Source organism: Littorina saxatilis, linkage group LG3 (assembly GCF_037325665.1).
Source record: "Littorina saxatilis isolate snail1 linkage group LG3, US_GU_Lsax_2.0, whole genome shotgun sequence".
NCBI lineage: Eukaryota > Metazoa > Mollusca > Gastropoda > Littorinimorpha > Littorinidae > Littorina > Littorina saxatilis.
Window position 1 is genome coordinate 48,004,115 of NC_090247.1, and position 22,769 is coordinate 48,026,883.

At 42.0% G+C, this 22,769-nt stretch overlaps 1 protein-coding gene across 1 annotated transcript; it reads right to left on the reverse strand.

Annotated features, from left to right (window-relative positions):
- Positions 1-1,880: 1,880 nt before the first annotated feature.
- Positions 1,881-19,902, reverse strand: LOC138962509 (uncharacterized). The gene is made up of 3 exons (XM_070334348.1): positions 18,760-19,902; positions 8,795-8,870; positions 1,881-3,987 (listed from the first exon to the last, which is right to left on the reverse strand). Exons 2-3 carry the CDS (start codon positions 8,821-8,823, stop codon positions 2,952-2,954), a joined length of 1,065 nt encoding a protein of 354 aa, XP_070190449.1. The 5' UTR covers positions 8,824-8,870; positions 18,760-19,902; the 3' UTR covers positions 1,881-2,951.
- Positions 19,903-22,769: the final 2,867 nt, after the last annotated feature.

Sequence of the window (22,769 nt, forward strand, 5' to 3'; positions counted from 1 at the left end):
TTTGAGTCTGCATCACTCAGTCCGAATGAAAGAAATATTCTCTCAGCTTCATTTCCCATCGCATAGATCAAAGCACTGACCTGTACCTTTTCCTCATCTTTATCCAGTTTGGACGCTGACCTGTATCTCTCAAAACGCTGTTTCCATTCAGGCCATTTTGTAGGTTGCGTGAAATCGAATGCGTCGGGCGCTTTGAAAGGACCCATGACTCTAGTCTAGTTCTGCTTGCTAGGTCTCGCCACTTTCTGTTTTCTGAAACTAAATTCAGTTCGATTTGCTAGAGACGTCGGTACTGACCACGCTGCCACCATGTAGCGTTATGGCAGTGTTGCCATAATGTAGCTGACATACTCACACGACCAGCTCAACAGTTGGATAGTTTGGAAAGGTGTTTACTCAGAACATGTTGTAAAGATGGCGACCAAGATGGCGACCAAGATCTCGAGTCCCCCGGATGCTCATTAGCATATCAAGGGACGTAATACACATGGACTACGCGACAGTAACATTTTCAAATTGCCTATGCGCTTGTAGATAGTTTGGCCATGCATTTTTTCGTTTTTCAAAATGGCGGACCTCATGGTCCCACATGGTAAATAACTTTGAAGCTACCTGATGTAAAAATGATTTAGGAGATTCCTAAAATGAAAATGGATACATGTTGTTATAATGTGAAGCAGGAGGGCTTGGATTTTGAATGAGAGTGTGAAGATGAATTTACGGACAATGAGTAACTATTTCTGGGGGAAAGTGGGTTATGTCCATTGAAGGAAGAGCGGAGAGTTGTGTCCCTTGAATTCAAAATGGCGGAAGCATGTTGTTTTAATTTTCATAACCTGTTGTGAAAATTCTTTGGAAGTGCGAAAGGCTGTCATTTGAGATAATTTTGTTGTGAATTTGTAGAACATGTTTGACCTTGACCTTGTGTGTCTATAATTGGACAGGAAGTTAGAGAGGTCATAAGTTGTCATGTTTTAAAAGCAATTTTGACTTTGTGAATACTTTTGGCAAAAGGAAAATAACAACTTTGAAGAAAGTTAACTTGTAAATATTTTCGAAGAAGAATCTTCATGTTCTGATTGTGAATCGGAACTTAGATTATTTTTGAAGGAAGATTTTTAATTTGGACATTAGAAGTTCATATTTGTAAAATTTTAGGTTCAAGTTTAGCAGCAAAATTGAATTGTTGTTTGAACTTGGAGATAAACACACAAGGTTTGGTGACTATGGTTTAGGTCTTATGATCAGATTACTTAGACCAAATTTTGTTTAACAGATCCTGCTGTGAATCCAGCCTAGATGTCAAGCCTGTAAATCCAGTCCTCAGGACATTGAGCCTGTTCTCGATGCTGTTCCTGATGTGGAACCTGTCAGCTTCGTCCGCGTTCTCGTCTTCGACTGATCCTGATCTAACACTGATCGGGAACTCAACTTCGTCTACGTCGTCGAATGATCTCGTGCATGAGCTAACACTGATAGGGTTCTCGACTTCATCCTCGTTTTCATCGTCGGCTGATCCGGGTCAAGATCTGACACTGATTGGATTCTCGGCTTTGATATAATTCTGGATATGAGACTGATCCTGGCAGGCTTGCCAGGCAAATGAACAACGAATCTGGATAATTGTTCCAAAAACTGTTTTCTTAGTGTTTGACAGTATTGGTTTATTCTGGCACTTTTTTAGTTATATAAGTATATTATGTTACAGTCATTTTTCCTTTGAGTTATTTCTTTTTAGTTTGAGTACATGAAAGTTGATAATGTTGTTGTGTTTGTGATGATCAAGTCTTTATTAGTTGACTAAATTGATTTGTTCTGCAAATAGTTTTCCTGGTTCAGTATAGGGCATGAAAGCGAGTGATTGAGTGTGAGTATCTGATTTTGATTCTGTGTATTCATCTTCCACGCATCAGTGCGTGACACCGATAACGATGTAGATTTGAAGTTTCAACGGAATTCTAGCAAAATTCAGATTAATAAAATCCTTCACGCAATCGTCTGTCTTTTTATATTTAGTCAAGTTTTGACTAAATATTTTAACATCGAGGGGGAATCGAGACGAGGGTCGTGGTGTATGTGTGTCTGTCTGTCTGTCTGTGCGTGTGTGTGTGTGTGTGTGTGTGTGTAGAGCGATTCAGACTAAACTACTGGACCGATCTTTATGAAATTTGACATGAGAGTTCCTGGGTATGAAATCCCCGAACGTTTTTTTCATTTTTTTGATAAATGTCTTTGATGACGTCATATCCAGCTTTTCGTGAAAGTTGAGGCGGCACTGTCACGCCCTCATTTTTCAACCAAATTGGTTGAAATTTTGGTCAAGTAATCTTCGACGAAGCCCGGGGTTCGGTATTGCATTTCAGCTTGGTGGCTTAAAAATTAATTAATGACTTTGGTCATTAAAAATCTGAAAATTGTAAAAAAAAAAAAAATTTATAAAACGATCCAAATTTACGTTTATCTTATTCTCCATCATTTGCTGATTCCAAAAACATATAAATATGTTATATTCGGATTAAAAACAAGCTCTGAAAATTAAATATATAAAAATTATTATCAAAATTAAATTGTCCAAATCAATTTAAAAACACTTTCATCTTATTCCTTGTCGGTTCCTGATTCCAAAAACATATAGATATGATATGTTTGGATTAAAAACACGCTCAGAAAGTTAAAACAAAGAGAGGTACAGAAAAGCGTGCTATCCTTCTTAGCGCAACTACTACCCCGCTCTTCTTGTCAATTTCACTGCCTTTGCCATGAGCGGTGGACTGACGATGCTACGAGTATACGGTCTTGCTGAAAAATGGCAGCTACTTGACTAAATATTGTATTTTCGCCTTACGCGACTTGTTTCATGTTTGAGTTGTCAACGGTAATTTGATTTTGTTTGATTTGATTGATCTTCAAAGTCGTCTACATCAATGCTTTGACCCTGACCGAAAGCTTGTTTATCTTGGTCCTGAAGATTCGTAAATAATGTTGTCCACCATGAAATCGTCGTCATCACCATTAGCACTGTCTGTGGTTCTGTCTTGGTGGTTTTCAACTCGGCGATCATCAGGACCTGGCTGGCGTTGGTCCGTGGCTTGTCTCGGCCCTGAAGACTCGTAAATCACGTTGTCCACCATCATCAATTCATCCTCTTCTCCACCATTGTCATTGTCGGCAGCTTCGCTTGTGCGGTCTCTGACGAACTTGTCTGCAGACTCGTAGGCCTCGTTGTCGACCATGACGAGCTGGTCGTGCGATGCCTCCTCACTGCGTGACGCTTTGGCAGACGGTGACCACTGGCTGAGTTTAGCTTTCGAGTTTTGCTCAGAGCCTGCTTCTGTGTCAAAATCCACTACTTCGTAATTTCCAGAACTGACGGGTCTTCCAGCTTCTTGGGAGAATTGGCCAGGCTCTTTTACTTCCCTGTTTGTAACTGTATTCAACGGGAATGAAATAGACCCGTCGATGTCTTTGATCTCGGAATAGTACGGATTGCTCAGTCGAGAAGTGTCCTCCGCTTGCTGCGAGGCCATTGGTCGAGACAAGTTCCCGCTTTCTTCAAGGTGAAGGTGGCGACCCTGTCTGTCAACCGGAATCAGATCTTCACGATCTTTCGCGTCTTCCGGTTGAGGCTCCAGGATGAAATAGTCGTCGTTTCCTGTTCGGTTCTCTTCACTTGTGTTCGTCCCTCCTGCTTCCCCTTTCCCGAAAGATGTCAGCGGAATTGGTTCCTGCTCATTTGCCGGTTTCCCATTGACATTTAATCGGGCTGGGGTGGGATTCCTTGAATGGTTCTGATTGCTTGCATCCCGACTGTCGTTGATGCCGAATGAAGGCATTCGGGTGTCCTCGCTGTAGTCGTCAAGGTCTATCTCCCAGTAGTTGTCTGACGTCAAACGTGGAGGAAGTCTGACGTCATTGTGAGCATCTCCCCCATGTCTTCCCGTTTCCTTTGTTGGGATGCGTATCTTGCCTCTCTTGACTCTCCTTCGTCTGCAAAACACATTCATGAAAACCATACACTGACTCTTGCGTAAGTTGTCTCTCGAAGAGACAGTTTGGGATTGTTTACAAAAGTATCTAACCCTTGTGATAGAAAATTAGGATCCGTGGCGGACCCAGAAAAAAAACACTTCCCTCCTACCAAATTATGTAACCCCCCCCCCCCCCCCCCTCTCTCTCTCTCTCTCTCATCTGAAGCGTGTGTATTTCAATTTGCTTTCTTCAGCGTTTCTGTTTAAGAATCATTCGATGGTGTGTTATTACCGTGCACACAATAACTGCTATTGTAGGGGAAGGGCTCCTAATATGGACCACTTTTTGTTTCATGCTGATAACTAGCTTGTTTTCTTGCGAAGAAGTTTCATTTTGTGTTTGGTATTCCTTCTCTCTTAGGTTAATCGTTAGGCCTAATTAGACATTCAGCAAAAATTAAATACAGAAAAAAATCACAAATGGTCCATATTAGGCGCCCAGGCTCCTAATATGGACCAGTGAAGCGGCCTTCACGAATCACAGTCAAAAGCCCCCTATACTTCAAAATAACATGATACAACTTAGTGTGCAAGTCAGACTAATTCAAATATGCTTTAGATTTATCTGTTTTGGGTTGATGAGACCATTATTTGAAGCACATCAGGAAACTAAAGAAGCATATCAAAAACAGAGTAAAAATGAGTGAAATTATCAACTTCCACAAAAAGAAGACAATTTGATTTTTTTTTTTTTTGAAATCTCGAGGGCTAGCAATAGATTATTTTCAGCAAGCTTCCTAATGAATTAATGAAAATAGCCTTTAGCTTTTATTTTCTTCGATTTGTTAAAGGTGGTCCATATTAGGGGACTCACACATACTTTGAGATTTTGCTATTCTTTTTTGTTTGCAGTAGAAACTCGGGGTCAAAACTGCTAACATGTAACAAATACGGTCTTAGCTGTCATATATAGCAATTTTTGTGTGATAAAAGCTTTGGCTGTGGACAGAAACGAGTCCGTTTTAGGCGTCAAATTTAGAGTGAACGCTGTCAAAAGTGAAACAAGTCGCGTAAGGCGAAATTACTACATTTAGTCAAGCTGTGGAACTCACAGAATGAAACTGAACGTAGTCCGCCGCTAGTGCAAAAGGCAGTGAAAGCGACGAGCCTGTTTGGCGCGGTAGCGATTGCGCTGTGCTTCATAGCACGCTTTACTGTACCTCTCTTCGTTTTAACTTTCTGAGCGTGTTTTTAATCCAAACATATCATATCTATATGTTTTTGGAATCAGGAACCGACAAGGAATAAGATGAAATAGTTTTTAAAACGATTTCGGAAATTTAATTTTGATCATAATTTTTATATTTTTAATTTTCAGAGCTTGTTTTTAATCCAAATATAACATATTTATATGTTTTTGGAATCAGAAAATGACGAAAAATCAGATAAAATTGTTTTTGGATCGTTTAATAAAAAAATAATTTTAATTAGAAGTTTCCGATTTTTAATGACCAAACTCACTCATTAGTTTTTAAGCCACCAAGCTGAAATGCAATACCGAAGTCCGGCCTTCGTCGAAGATTGCTTTGCCAAAATTTCAATTAATTTAATGGAAAAATGAGGGTGTGACAGTGCCGCCTCAACTTTTACAAAAAGCCGGATATGACGTCATCGAAAAAAATTATCGAAAGCTATTTATCGAAAAAATGAAAAAAATATTCGGGGATATCTTACCCAGGAACTCTCATGTCAAATTTCATAAAGATCGGCCCAGTAGTTTAGTCTGAATCGCTCTACACACACACACACAGAGACAGACAGACACACACACACACACACACACATACACACATACACCACGACCCTCGTCTCGATTCCCCCCTCTATGTTAAAACATTTAGTCAAAACTTGACTAAATGTAAACAAGTCGCGTAAGGCGAAAATACAACATTTAGTCAAGTAGCTGTCGAACTCACAGAATGAAACTGAACGCAATGCAACGCAGCAAGACCGTATACTCGTAGCATCGTCAGTCCACCGCTCACGTTCAAGAAGAGCGGGGTAGTAGTTGCGCTGGGAAGGATAGCACGCTTTTCTGTACCTCTCTTCGTTTTAACTTTCTGAGCGTGTTTTTAATCCAAACATATCATATCTATATGTTTTTGGAATCAGGAACCGACAAGGAATAAGATGAAAGTGTTTTTAAATTGATTTGGAAAATTTAATTTTGATAATAATTTTTATATATTTAATTTTCAGAGCTTGTTTTTAATCCGAATATAACATATTTATATGTTTTTGGAATCAGCAAATGATGGAGAATAAGATAAACGTAAATTTGGATCGTTTTATAAAAAACATATTTTTTTTACAATTTTCAGATTTTTAATGACCAAAGTCATTAATTAATTTTTAAGCCACCACGCTGAAATGCAATACCGAAGTCCGGGCTTCGTCGAACATTACCTGACCAAAATTTCAACCAATTTGGTTGAAAAATGAGGGCGTGACAGTGCCGCCTCAACTTTCACGAAAAGCCGGATATGACGTCATCAAAGACATTTATCAAAAAAATGAAAAAAACGTTCGGGGATTTCATACCCAGGAACTCTCATGTCAAATTTCATAAAGATCGGTCCAGTAGTTTAGTCTGAATCGCTCTACACACACACACACACACACACACACACACACACACACAGACAGACACACGCACATACACCACGACCCTCGTCTCGATTCCCCCCTCTACGTTTAAAACATTTAGTCAAAACTTGACTAAATGTAACAAGTCGCGTAAGGCGAAAATACAATATTTAGTCAAGTAGCTGTCGAACTCACAGAATGAAACTGAACGCAACGCAACGCAGCAAGACCGTATACTCGTAGCATCGTCACTCCACCGCCCGTGGCAAAGGCAGTGCCCGTGGAATTGACAAGAAGAGCGGGGTATTCGTTGCGCTGAGAAGGATAGCACGCTTTTCTGTACCTCTCTTCGTTTTAACTTTCTGAGCGTGTTTTTAATCCAAACATATCATATCTATATATTTTTGGAATCAAGAACCGACAAGGAATAAGATGAAAGTGTTTTTAAATTGATTTGGAAAATTTAATTTTGATAATAATTTTTATATATTTAATTTTCAGAGCTTGTTTTTAATCCGAATATAACATATTTATATGTTTTTGGAATCAGCAAATGATGGAGAATACGATAAACGTAAATTTGGATCGTTTTATAAATTTTTTTTTTTTTTACAATTTTCAGATTTTTAATGACCAAAGTCATAAATTAATTTTTAAGCCACCAAGCTGAAATGCAATACCGAAGTCCGGGCTTCGTCGAAGATTACTTGACCAAAATTTCAACCAATTTGGTTGAAAAATGAGGGCGTGACAGTGCCGCCTCAACTTTCACGAAAAGCCGGATATGACGTCATCAAAGACATTTATCAAAAAAATGAAAAAAACGTTCGGGGATTTCATACCCAGGAACTCTCATGTCAAATTTCATAAAGATCGGTCTAGTAGTTTAGTCTGAATCGCTCTACACACACACACACACGCACACACGCACGCACACACGCACATACACCACGACCCTCGTTTCGATTCCCCCTCGATGTTAAAATATTTAGTCAAAACTTGACTAAATATAACAAATCGCGTAAGGCGAAAATACAATATTTAGTCAAGTAGCTGTCGAACTCACAGAATGAAACTGAACGCAACGCAACGCAGCAAGACCGTATACTCGTAGCATCGTCACTCCACCGCCCGTGGCAAAGGCAGTGCCCGTGGAATTGACAAGAAGAGCGGGGTATTCGTTGCGCTGAGAAGGATAGCACGCTTTTCTGTACCTCTCTTCGTTTTAACTTTTTGAGCGTGTTTTTAATCCAAACATATCATATCTATATATTTTTGGAATCAGGAACCGACAAGGAATAAGATGAAAGTGTTTTTAAATTGATTTCGAAAAAAAAAATTTGATAATAATTTTTATATATTTAATTTTCAGAGCTTGTTTTTAATCCGAATATAACATATTTATATGTTTTTGGAATCAGCAAATGATGGAGAATAAGATAAACGTAAATTTGGATCGTTTTATAAATTTTTATTTTTTTTTACAATTTTCAGATTTTTAATGACCAAAGTCATTATTTAATTTTTAAGCCACCAAGCTGAAATGCAATACCGAAGTCCGGGCTTCGTCGAAGATCACTTGACCAAAATTTCAACCAATTTGGTTGAAAAATGAGGGCGTGACAGTGCCGCCTCAACTTTCACGAAAAGCCGGATATGACGTCATCAAAGACATTTATCAAAAAAATGAAAAAAACGTTCGGGGATTTCATACCCAGGAACTCTCATGTCAAATTTCATAAAGATCGGTCCAGTAGTTTAGTCTGAATCGCTCTACACACACACACACACACGCACGCACACACGCACATACACCACGACCCTCGTTTCGATTCCCCCTCGATGTTAAAATATTTAGTCAAAACTTGACTAAATATAAAAAGAGTAAAAGCCTAACGGTTTTGAGGTTTGTGTTTCTGCAACTGTTTTGACATGTGCAAATTATCCAGAGAGGGTGAATACAGCGCCGTTAGTTTGTCAGATCAAGAGGAGCCGGTCCATATTAGGAGCCCTTCCCCTAACCACTATTGTCGGGGACTGTGGCAATCTCTCTCTCTCTCTCTCTCTCTCTCTCTCTCTCTCTCTCTCTCTCTCTCTCTCTCTCTCTCTCTTTTTCTTTCCATGCCTCACACGCCTCTGTCGTCTTTTACACTGTTGGAACACGAATAGAATCAACTCACCTGCAGATGACGCCGATGACAACACACATAACGACCAGAGCACAGGCCACGCCAGCGATGATGTAGATATAGACAACTGCAAGGTTACGAACAACGCGATGAGTCACAAGTTAGCGTTTGTACAGGTGTGCTAAATAAGAGAACGTGAAACAAATCAGAAAGCAGTTTTCATGGACATAGCTCGTCCGTCCTTCCATCTGTCTGTGTCTGACTGACTGGCTGTCTGTGAGAGAAGACAGGGCTGTGTCTGTTTTACGTTCACGGTCACCACCACATTGACATCATCTTACAGAGAGAGAGAGAGAGAGAGAGAGAGAGAGAGAGAGAGAGAGAGAGAGAGAGAGAGAGAGAGCGAGAGAGAGAGAGAGAGAGAGAGAGAGAGAGAGAGAGAGAGAGAGAGAGAGAGAGAGAGACTGAGAGAGAAGTCTGAAGTCTGAAGTCTGAATGTTTTAATGAGTAGGCCTTGGGCCCTTTTCATGGAGATGAGCACATCTCAAGCACCAGCATACAAATGCACATAGTAAACAAGTCGCGTAAGGCGAAAATACAATATTTAGTCAAGTAGCTGCCATTTTTCAGCAAGACCGTATACTCGTAGCATCGTCAGTCCACCGCTCATGGCAAAGGCAGTGAAATTGACAAGAAGAGCGGGGTAGTAGTTGCGCTAAGAAGGATAGCACGCTTTTCTGTACCTCTCTTTGTTTTAACTTTCTGAGCGTGTTTTTAATCCAAACATATCATATCTATATGTTTTTGGAATCAGGAACCGACAAGGAATAAGATGAAAGTGTTTTTAAATTGATTTGGACAATTTAATTTTGATAATAATTTTTATATATTTAATTTTCAGAGCTTGTTTTTAATCTGAATATAACATATTTATATGTTTTTGGAATCAGCAAATGATGGAGAATAAGATAAACGTAAATTTGGATCGTTTTATAAATTTTATTTTTTTTTACAATTTTCAGATTTTTAATGACCAAAGTCATTAATTAATTTTTAAGCCACCAAGCTGAAATGCAATACCGAACCCCGGGCTTCGTCGAAGATTACTTGACCAAAATTTCAACCAATTTGGTTGAAAAATGAGGGCGTGACAGTGCCGCCTCAACTTTCACGAAAAGCCGGATATGACGTCATCAAAGACATTTATCAAAAAAATGAAAAAAACGTTCGGGGATTTCATACCCAGGAACTCTCATGTCAAATTTCATAAAGATCGGTCCAGTAGTTTAGTCTGAATCGCTCTACACACACACACAAACACAGACACACACACACACACACACACACACACACACACACACGCACATACACCACGACCCTCGTTTCGATTCCCCCTCGATGTTAAAATATTTAGTCAAAACTTGACTAAATATAACAAAAACAAGAACATCCTACTCATTATATATAATCCTATTCCAATAATTCCGGTGTGCTTTTCACACACTTGCGCGTACATGGGTGTTTGTGTTTGCGTGTGGTCATATGAATGGTGTGTGTCTGTGAGTGTATGTTTACGAGCGCGTGTATGCTTTGTAAGGGAGTATCGCCCTGTTTCGTTTACGGATTACGGATTACGAATGGAAAGCGCCTTCATGACAAATGTAGAACAAGTCGCGTAAGGCGAAATTACTACATTTAGTCAAGCTGTGGAACTCACAGAATGAAACTGAACGCACTGCATTTTTTCACAATGACCGTAGTCCGCCGCTCGTGCAAAAGGCAGTGAAATTAACGAGCCTGTTTAGCGCGGTAGTGGTTGCGCTGTGCTGCATAGCACGCTTTTCTGTACCTCTCTTCGTTTTAACTTTTTGAGCGTGTTTTTAATCCAAACATATCATATCTATATGTTTTTGGAATCAGGAATCGACAAGGAATAAGATGAAATTGTTTTTAAATCGATTTCAGAAATTGTATTTTAATCATAATTTTTATATTTTTAATTTTCAGAACTTGTTTTTAATCCAAATATAACATATTCATATGTTTTTGGAATCAGAAAATGATGAAGAATAAGATGAACGTAATTTTGGATCGTTTTATAAAAAAATAATTTTAATTACAATTTTCAGATTTTTAATGACCAAAGTCATTAATTAATTTGTAAGCCTCCAAGCTGAAATGCAATACCAAAGTCCGGCCTTTGTCGAAGATTGCTTTGCCAGAATGTCAATCAATTTGATTGAAAAATGAGGGTGTGACAGTGCCGCCTCAACTTTTACAAAAAGCCGGATATGACGTCATCAAAGGTATTTATCAAAAAAAAGAAAAAACCTCTGGGGTTATCATACCCAGGAACTCTCATGTAAAATTTCATAAAGTTTACTCTGAATCGCTCTACACACACACACGCACGCACAGACAGACAGACACACACACACACACACACACACACACACACACACACACACACACACACATACACCACGACCCTCGTCTCGATTCCCCCTCTATGTTAAAACATTTAGTCAAAACTTGACTAAATGTAAAAACGTAGCAATAGCGGCTTACTAGTGTTTGAAAACAGCATGGTTAATTTAAACAATGATGGGATTCTAGTGTATTTTCGTGGAATATAATATTCTCTTAACTCAGCATATTTAGGGCATACTAAAAACAAAGTGGACTTCATCTTCAACACTGCCACAACAAAATGGACAAGATAAATCAGCGGAGGTTGCATTTAAATTAAAGCGAAATCGATGCACTTTCAGAGAAGATACTCCCAATCTAAGTCTCATCAGAAGATTTCTAGCTTTAATATGTTTCAAATCACTTAAATAGTTGGATAATGTTAGGGTTGATTTGAAGGTTCTGTACAGAGAGAAACGTTCACTTCCTTGTACATTTTCAAGCCAGGTTTGCTTATAGGATAAAATAAGTGTTTCTTTAAATGCCGTTAGGAACGCCCTCTCATCGCCAACACCTTGGTTTTCCCATACTTCATCAAAACCGTACATGTACAGAGTGTAACAGATCGAGGAGGCCCATGTTTTCTTATTTTGTTCATGGAGATATTTCAGCATTTTATACGCCTTGCTCGGAAGACGATGATGTGGCATCCTCAATATACGTAGCCAAAAACGAATGCATTTAACAACGCTGTTTATAAACAAGGGGTACCTTCCCGTTTCTCCACAGACCATAGCATTTGGTGTTCTCATACTCGTATTCAAAAAACGTTTAAGTGCGAATAAATGAACTCTCTCTGTAGGTGTATGGTCTGCTTCAACCCCCCAAACTTCGGCACCATTTGACAGCATCGGTTGAATCTGTGCGTCGAAAAGCTTGAAAAAAATAGCTGGAGATCTGTCACCCAGTTGCCATAAACATTTTAAAATACCAATGACTCTCTTTTTCTCTTTTGCAGCAAAATCATTAAGAGTGTGAGAGAAGGACAGGCGTGTAGACAACCATACTCCTAAATACTTATACATGTTCAAAACGCTCATAGGATGTCCACCATACACCTATCTTTCTCGCAAGGCCAAGTGACCACCGTTCCGAAAAACAACAATATTAGATTTTTCTAAATTAACTTCAAGTCCAAGACGTCTAGACGAATCCCACAGAATGTTTAACTGATTCTGGAGCCCACATACAGAATCTGAAATAAGAATAATATCATCTGCAAACATCAGAATGAGTATTTCCAAAAAGTCTGGAATAAGTTGAATACCATGTTTTCCCTTCTGAACAATATCATTAACTAGCTCATTAATTAGTAGAGAAAACAAAACTGGACCACAAATTTCTCCCTGTTTTAGACCCCTTGGGCACATAAAGGAGTCCGAAAAATCACTTCCTGATCGCACTTTCGCTTTTACCACGTCATACATACAGCTGAGCGCCTGGTACATCTTACCTTTAACTACTATTTTCTTCAAAGTTTTCCACAACGTAGTTCTTACAACTGAATCAAAAGCTTTACAAAAGTCAATAAAAGCAACATGCAACTTCTTGTGTGTCAATAACTGCTTCTGTACCAAAGCTTGTAGTGTAAAAATATGATCAACGGTACTATAGCCTCTGCGAAAACCAGCTTGACTCTCATTTAATATTTCATGTTTTTCGATCCAAATGTAGCTATACAATTTGCTGCAAATACATAATAATGAAATACCTCTGTAATTATCAGGATTATTCTTATCACCTTTCTTGTGAAGGGGATGAATTATGGCTTCCGTCTATACATCAGGGTAAAGTCCTGAGGTAAACAATTTATTGAAATATTTTGTAAGAAACGGCACAACAGCTGTGGCGGAATTCTTGAAAAACTCCCCAATTAAATAATCGGGTCCTGCAGCTTTACCATTCTTTAATACTCTAATAGCTTCTTTTACTTCGTTTTCAGTGATGACACGTTCAAGCGCATCCATGTCATACATCTCCTCCTCATCATCACCATCAGATACCCGATTAACACCATCCTCAACAAAATCAGTATGATCATTATTTTCTTTTGTAAAAGAGTTAAACACATTATAAAAATGTTGATGCCACTGTTCTGTGTTAATGGAAATCACACCTGCCACCTTAGATGCCAAAGATTTGATTGTTTTCCAAAATAATTTAGGATCACTACTCCCTTTATCTAAAGACTCCATAAGAGACTGACGATGAGATTTTTTCTTTTGTCTAATAAGTTCATTATAGCTACTTCTTTTTTCAGTATAACAATCCTTGTCTACACGGCCGCTATGAAATAAACGAAGATTTTGTCTGAGATCTTTTCTACTATGGTAACATTCTGAATCGAACCACCTTTGTTGTCTGTCTTTTCCAATATACACTCTTTTTTTCATACACTCTCCTGCCATCGTCATTGTTTCGTTAAATTTACTCAGAGATAAATTGACATCAACTTCAATTAATTCAGTGGCATCTCGGAGGCGGGCCTGAATTTCTTCAGAAGAGAATGAGGATACAAACGAAATCGACTTTTCATCACACCAAACAAACTTTTCAATCTTGACAGCCTTAGAAACATTACACTCAGAGTTAACGAAAACATCATTTGGCAGGAAGATCATTTCCACAGGCATGTGTTTGGATTCAATTTTTTCAGCTACGTTAAGTGAAACAGAAGAAAACAAATTTCTTGACACAATAAAATAGTCAAGTTTTTCAACGTTCCCCAGACTGACACAAGTGGAAAAGAAAGTTATGACGTGTGTGCCACTGCCCTGATAAACGTGCTACACAACACAGTACCAGATAAACAATGGTCGCGTGACGACATAGTACGTGCACATCGCCTTCACACGAACAGATCAGGACCGCAACCTATGATAGCGAGGTTGGCGAAGTGGTCAGACAAAATGGACATTTTAACAAAAGGCAGAGACAAGTTGAACGAGAAAGGTGTGAGGGTCGCATGTGATCTGACGTCAAGACAGCAAAGCATTATCCGACAGCATCGTGACAGGGGGATCCACGCATACTACAGGGGCAACACGCTGGTCAGTTGTGGACCGACCGCTCCAATCTCGCCGCAGCCACAGGCACCAGAACGACAAGGAACATCACAGCAGTTACGCAGCCGCAGCCCAAAACGACAGGTACATGGACGAGTACTCAGATGCTGCCAACTACGACAGGTACTCTCGTGCTGTCAACCACGACAGGCACAACAAAGCTACGCACTACGACAGGCACCAAAGCAGGTACCGTGATGCAGCGCGGCAGGATTCCAGGCTTCACGGCTGGGACCGTGACACTCACCCGCATCCACGACAGAACGACGCTCCTTCGGGTATTTTAGAGCCCGGGGAATTCCCATCCCTGCCCCGCTCCAAACCGGCCCAACCCACCCCCAAATCCCCGCCTCCCTCCAAATCCCCACCCACCTCCAAATCCCCGCCCTTCTCCAAATCCCCGCCCCCCTCCAAACTCCCGTCAGCTCCCAGCCTTACAGGCACAGACAGCGAAGCAGAGTGCCAGAGGGACCGACCACCTCACGGGGACGACAAGCCAGCGTCAGAGTCAGGGGACTCCCGAGTTTCTGCGCGCTCAGACGTCACGACAGAGGAGCCTTCGCCCGCGCAAGACGTCTTGACCCAGTCGCCGTTGGCTGACCTTGGGGCTTCCCCGCAGGAAGACACCATCGAACCCGTCATTCACACCGGTGACACTGTGACGGTTCCCCTACGCTTTGTGTTCGGTGCCCTGACCCTTTGTGTTCGGTTCCCACTCGGTTCCCACACGCCAAAATTCGCGGACAAAACATCCATTTATGGTAGTATTACGCAATGTTGCTCTCTGAGAATGGTCTTGTTAGATCTGTGAGTGTTTACACTACATGCCTAGGTGCTGTTGGATTGAAGGTTTTTGATATTTTAGCCGTTATTAGGTAGAATGCCTTCCACTTTACTGCAAAACTGCATAATTCGTAGCATCGGCAAGAAATATCCTACCAAAAAATGCCTGCTTGGAACTGTCCGTGGTCCAGCAAAAAGTTCAACATGTCTGTAGCAGACAGCCCAAGTTTCAAGATTGTAGGGCCATCCAAACAGCCGTAATAATAAAAACAACAAAAGTAGTCAGTGAAATTGGCTGTGTTCGGTCCCCCCACACTTTTGTGACGTAGGCGTGACGGTTCCCATAATTCATTGTGTCGGTCCCCACTTTCTGTGTCGGACCCCACTTTCGACCTAATTTCTCTGTGACGGACCCCACAACCAGCCTATTTTGTGTCGGTCCCCACACCTTCTTGGATTTATGACTTGCCGGTTACTTGTATCATTGTATTCATTGAATCTAATTGTCTCGGAGTTATTTTTCAGCAAAAACCAGCAAGGCAGCACCTTTTGTGATACCAAGTAAGTCAGATGACATCAGTATGTGTGTGTGTGTGTGTGTGTGTGTGTGTGTGTGTGTGTGTGTGAGAGAGAGAGAGAGAGAGAGAGAGAGAGAGAGAGAGAGAGAGAGAGAGAGAGAGAGAGAGATTGACACCTTTCCAGATCACTCCGGTTATGCGACACTACCGCGAGCGTCACTACCGCGTGTCACACTACGGCGTGTACGACACTACCGCGTGTAACACTACCGCGTGTCACACTACCGCGAGTACGACACTACCGCGAGTATAACACTGCCGCGTGTCACACTACCGCGCGTACCACAACCGCGAGTACCATAACCGTAGAGAGAACGCATGCAAACTTACTTCTTGTGAGTTTGTGTTCTAACTTTGATTGGAAGCAACCCATTCTATATGTATTCTGATAGTGTGTTCTGATCGTTTTGAGTTCTTGGTTAGCATGACAAACATTGAATTAGTGTTCAGAGAACAGACCAGGCCTTTTTGTTTTATATTTCAAGGAAACATTTCAACCTTTGCCTTCAGCCATGGAAGTCATAAAATGACACGCGGTAATGTTATACTCGCGGTAGTGTGACACGCGGTAGTGTTATACTCGCGGTAGTGTCGTACTCGCGGTAGTGTCGTACTCGCGGTAAGTTCTGTTTCCGTACCCGCGACAGCGGCAGCGACAAAAGAAAACGCGCGCAAACGCGTGACGTGTTTCCGTACTTGCGTTTTAAACATGCGGTTAAATCTGTAAACTCCCGCGTTGCCGCGCGACAACGCGAAAAAATCGCTCCAGGACCCTTTCAAAAAAATCGCGTCGCTTGCCGCTTGTCGCGCCGCTAACGCGTCGCGCGTGTGGAAACACTCCTGGTCATTTTCTATGTGCTTGATTGTCGTCGCGCCGCTGGAAAAACGCTGTCGCGGGTACGGAAACACAACTCTCTCTCTCTCTCTCTCTCTCTCTCTCTCTCTCTCTCTCTCTCTCTCTCTCTCTCTCTCTCTCTCTCTCTCTCTCTCACACACACACACACACACACACACACACACATAGGGCCTACTGATGTCATCTGACTTACTTGGTATCACAAAAGGTGCTGCCTTGCCGGTTTTTGCTGAAAAATAACTCCGAGACAATTAGATTCAATGAATACAATGATACAAGTAACCGGCAAGTCATAAATCCAAGAAGGTGTGGGGACCGACACAAAATAGGCTGGTTGTGGGGTCCGTCACAGAGAAATTAGGTCGAAAGTGGGGTCCGACACAGAAAGTGGGGACCGACACAATGAATTATGGGAACCGTCACGCCTACGTCACAAAAGTGTGGGGGGACCGAACACAGCCAATTTCACTGACTACTTTTGTTGTTTTTATTATTACGGCTGTTTGGATGGCCCTACAATCTTGAAACTTGGGCTGTCTGCTACAGACATGTTGAACTTTTTGCTGGACCACGGACAGTTCCAAGCAGGCATTTTTTGGTAGGATATTTCTTGCCGATGCTACGAATTATGCAGTTTTGCAGTAAAGTGGAAGGCATTCTACCTAATAACGGCTAAAATATCAAAAACCTTCAATCCAACAGCACCTAGGCATGTAGTGTAAACACTCACAGATCTAACAAGACCATTCTCAGAGAGCAACATTGCGTAATACTACCATAAATGGATGTTTTGTCCGCGAATTTTGGCGTGTGGGAACCGAGTGGGAACCGAACACAAAGGGTCAGGGCACCGAACACAAAGCGTAGGGGAACCGTCACAGTGTCACCGGTGTGTCATTGATGACAACACAACCGCCTCACTCCCTCTCAGTACGGTAATACAAGGAAACCCCACGAGGGTTGAACGCGATGTTGTTTTTCATGATGCCCCAGAATCAAGTAATGCCGAAAACCCCGTGCAAGGCGTGATGACCGACAGGCCACGGACAAGGTCGAGGGCTGTGGTTGATTGTGGTCGACAGCTGACACTGACAGAATCATTGAGCCGTGGTAACGATACTGCCACGAAGTCTAATGAATGAGGGGTAGGCCAACTGTGACAGTACTCGACGGATTGTCAAATTTATGACATATAATATTGAAGGGTTGAGAAATGTTTATGACTGTGAAATAAGAGCCTACATTGAGAAGTTTGATATTGTCTTGCTAGTTGAAACGTTTTCAGTTACCTTTCCGTCCTTGATTTTTCCGTTATATGATGTGTTTCTTTCTCCAGGTTTAAAAGTTTCAGACGCAGTCACTGGGCGTCTCTCCGGTGGTGTAGCTTTGTAGGTTAAAAAAAGAAATTAGCCATTTCGTCGAAAGAGTAGAAACAGAATATGATAATTGCGTTGTATTAAAATTAGCAAAAGAGTTGCTGGGGTTAGAGAGTGATGTATTACTGCAAGGGACATATCTACCACCAGCCAACTCTGCCTATTACAACGAAACTGAAATTTCAAATGGTGTGCATGGAAGAGTGTATTTTGGATCTTATAGAAAACGTAGGTGATTTGCCCTTTATTTTGTTTGGAGATTTGAACGCAAGAACAGGTTCTCGGAATGCACGTGAAATGCAGTGTTTTTATGATGCAGATTAGGCCTACCTTCAGTGTGTTCCCGTCACAAAACACTGAAGTAGAGGAAGGAGACGATTGTTTTGAAGAATGCGTGCGTGTGTCGAAAGATAAAGAGGAACATGCCTGTGGTAAATATTTGTTGAATGTTTGTGAGCAATTTGACTTTGTTATTGTGAACGGTATGCAGGGAAAGGGAGGAGGGGACGGTAACTTTACCTATGTTTCAACATCGGGTTGTAGAGAGAGAGAGAGAGAGAGAGAGAGAGAGAGAGAGAGAGAGAGAGTGACAAACAGACAAACAGCCTACAGTCAGAAAGACAGAAAGACAGACAGAGAGACTGTTTACTCACATCACACAACAGAGTTTGGTGCCAGCAACCAATGAAACACCAACACTAATTTCAAATCGACAAAATGTTGTCTTCGTTTTGGCACATGCTGCCGAACGTTTGTATCGTTATCGGCAGGGCTACATGTCAAGCGGCGAATGAGACGCTAAGCTGAGAGGGAAGTGCTCCTCCACACCAAGCAGAATTTCATTCGCCAAAATGGCTAATGTGGTGAATGCCTATCTGATCTTACTTACCTTTAACGGGATGTGCGTCTGTCGTGCCTGGTGAACCTGAGGTGATGTTGCTCTCTGGTGCTGCTGAACCCGAAGAAGTCTCGGATGATGGGCTCGTGCTCGTTGTCCCCTGTGAACTAGTGACCGTACTGTTGTCAGTGGGTGTTATCGAGGTCGTTGAGAGCGTCTCGGATGGGCTCGTGCTCGTGGTTTCATGTGAACTGGTGACCGTGTTGTCAGTGGGTGTTGTCGAGGTCGTTGAGGACGTCTCGGATGGGCTCGTGCTCGAGGTTTCATGTGAACTGGTGACCGTGTTGTCAGTGGGTGTTATCGAGGTCGTTGAAGACGTCTCGGAAGGGCTCGTGCTCGTTGTCCCCTGTGAACTGGGGGCCGTGTTGTCAGTGGGTGTTATCGAGATCGTTGAGGGCGTCTTGGACGGGTCCGTGTTTGTTGTTCCATGGGAACTGCTGATGGTGTCAGTGGTTGTTCTCGAAGACTTTGAAGGAGAGTCAGAAGGGCCAGTGCTCGCTGTCTCGGGTGAACTGCCAGTGGCGCTGTTGTTGTTATTGATGGCACTGGAGGACGTTGAGACATCCGAAGAAGTTTGAGATGAGCCAGTTTCCGTGGTAGTTTGTGAAGGAGGTGGTGTAGTGTCTTTTGTTGTGGTCGCGGTTTCGGGTGATACTGAAATCGTGGTCGTATTTCCAATGCCATCGTTGCAGCTCAGCGTGATGCTGTCGTCTCCTGTTTACAGCAGAAATTGGGGATACATTTGAAAGTTTTGTTTTTATTTTATTTTTTTTATTTGTTGTTTAACGTCGCTTTCAACCACGAAGGTTATATCGCGACGGGGAAAGGGGGGGGAGATGGGATAGAGCCACATGTTAATTGTCTCTTGTTCACAAAAGCACTAATCAAAAAATTGCTCCAGGGGCTTGCAACGTAGTACAATGTATTACCTTACTGGGAGAATGCAAGTTTCCAGTACAAAGGACTTAACATTTCTTACATACTGCTTGACTAAAATCTTTACAAACATTGACTATATTCTATACAAGAAACACTTAACAAGGGTAAAAGGAGAAACAGAATCCGTTAGTCGCCTCTTACGACATGCTGGGGAGCATCGGGTAAATTCTTCCCCCTAACCCGCGGGGGGTACATTTGAATGTAGCATCGATAGCAGTCAACAGATGACGTTAGGAAATAACTGTCGGGTTTTAATGTTGCTTTTCCTTGGAAAAACCGCGGGAAACGGTTCGGACCCCAGCCGGGTCATACCTAAGACTTTAAAATTGGCAATCTAGTGGCTGCTCCGCCTGACGTCTGGCATTATGGGGTTAGTGCTAGGACTGGTTGGTCCGGTGTCAGAATAATGTGACTGGGTGAGACATGAAGCCTGTGCGAGACATGAAGCCTGTCTTGTGTCTGGCGCACGTTAAATGTCAAAGCAGCACCGCCCTTCGTGGTCGGCTGGGCGTTAAGCAAACAAACAAACCGCGGCAAACTACACGTGACATTGTGCAGCAATCACTAGCGAGTGGTGTGTCTCCACGTGGTCGGTGGTGTGTATCCACATGGTCGGCGATCTGTGCCAGTGAAACCATGCGTGCTGACATCCCAGTGTCAGTTAGCTCCGACATGTGCTTTCTGCAATGTCCGCTCAATACAACGCTCTTTTCGTTCGAAAGTACGCACATTGGCGCTGACTATCGGCATTGCCGATGCGATCGCTTCCGAGTCCCTCAGCCTCGGCGCACAGATCGCCGACCACGTCACTGTGGAGACACGCCTCTCGCTATAGTCATTTGCATACAATGTCAAATCAGGGGCGGATCTGGGGGGGTGAAATGGGTGCAATTGCACCCCCCCCCCCCCAGCGGGACCAAAAAAAAAACCAAAAAAACAAAAAAAAGAAGAAAAATGTATCACCTGAAAATAGCACTTTACACGCTCAGATTGCACCAGATTGCACAATTTTGCTTCCTTTAAAAAAAAAATTCCGGGGGGGCATGCCCCCGGACCCCCCTAGCATGCTCGGCGCTTCGCGCCATCGGTTCGGCGCTTCGCGCCTTCGCTGATAAGATACAACAACAACAAAAAGAACTTTGCACCCCCCCCCCTTTCAAAACCCAGATCCGCCCCTGCAAATGCAGTTTGCCTCAGTGTTTCAAATGAAATGCAACTCTTCCATAACCCATCAAAACCCGACAGAGTTGTTTCGTCTTTTGAAGGAGCAATCAAATACCCTAATTCACACCGGCGCTTAGAATTGTGAACCAAACGTTTATGATCGTACGGAGGTTCAACAACATCGGTAGAAACAGCCCTACTATTCACAAGCGCAGCCCGCCTTACAGCCTCACTCAGCCTCCCGTAAACCATCTGTTTCTGATCCCTGAGCCTCCCGAGCTTTTACAGACAGTACAAACATAGCCTACTTCCATTTGAACGCTTACCGCTCGGGAGTATGCTTGCTGCTTTCCTTGAAAGTGAGACATTTCAAACAATTTATTTCGTGCAGTGAGAAAAGGATGTACTATAAAACAAATCGGAAGCCTCGTTTTGGCGCTAGAACTAACTTTTAAAATCTAAATAATAAATTGACAGCATGTGAGACAAACATTCTTAAATCACAAAATGATTCTTTTTTCATCAACTCAAGATGAGAGCAATTCGAAGTTTTGAAAGTTTGAAAAAGGGAGCTCGGAAGCATGTCAAGCAAGGTCGTGTTTGCCCAAGCAGACGAATTTTCTCCATATCGCCAGTTTCTTTGAACGGCCAACCGCCACCGCTCAAGTCCGTGCCACACGCAGTCGTTAGTTGCATTTTAGATTCAGAGGTACACAATAACGTGCTATTGCAGATACAGCGAGTCGCATTGAAACCACAAACTGACGACTTAATTCATCACGTATGTGAAAAAGAGATAGTGGGTCACACGGATCCACGATCGCTCAGGGCAACCACGAGAACTGGTGTGTGGTTTACGCATGCTAAATAGCCATTCAAACGAACTGTGTCATTTAATGGTGTTAAATGCTATTGCAAGTGTGTTCCATGAGGTTGGAATTGCTTATTTCGTGAACAATTCCATCGTTCTGTAAACCTCACCTCATTTAACGTATCGGCACTTAATCTAACATATGAATACAAACTGTTTTACAGAAACATAGAGTTAAAGCAAGCTGCCTTTACAGACAACATTTACCACCTATAAATTACACTAATGCAGGTCCGTAACACACACGGTCACCGATGTCTGTCTGTACTTACCTTCAATTTTAATCCACATTTTACTCGTTTCATCGGTTTGATTGAGTTGTAAGTCCAAACTATATGTCGTATTTTCCAAGTTCATGCTAAAATAGTTACGATTTATGGTGTCAATTCCTTTGAGGTCTATATGTCCAACGTCGCTCCCGCACTTGTCACAGCGTAAGTTGATGTCCGTTGAAGCGGATACGTACAGCAATTGCACTCTGAGTCCTGTAGTGTTGGCGATACACCGACAGCCATCCATACACCAGTTTGTAGTATTGAAAAGGGATGGTGACGCCAGATACACGTGTTTCTGTGGTACCACCATATAGATGTTCTCTCCCATGTTCTTTATCTGGCCCTCTGGAATACAAAATGCATTCTAATTCATCGACCGTTTTGTTCATGATTTGAATGTTTCATATACTGTTCAAAAAAAGAAACGCATAGCTTGTAATATTTGGTTAATTTAGTTATATGGCTACAAGGATATCCACCAAACTGCAGAAAATGTTTATCTGGTCGTCGACCTTTCGTCCATTGCCACAAGTGAGCTCTGCACGTGACGCATGCGTTATCAGTGGCTACAATGTCAAAATTGCTCATTTGGCATGACCACTCGTCATGCTTCAGTGTAATCTCGTGAAACTCGGGGAATATTGAGCTCTCACCATGTCTTCCAAAACCCATAAAAGCGGATTGTTCGCCACAAAGAAATCAGACGACAATTCAGCGACGAAAGATGGCCCGATTGAGCAGAGAAGACCGCC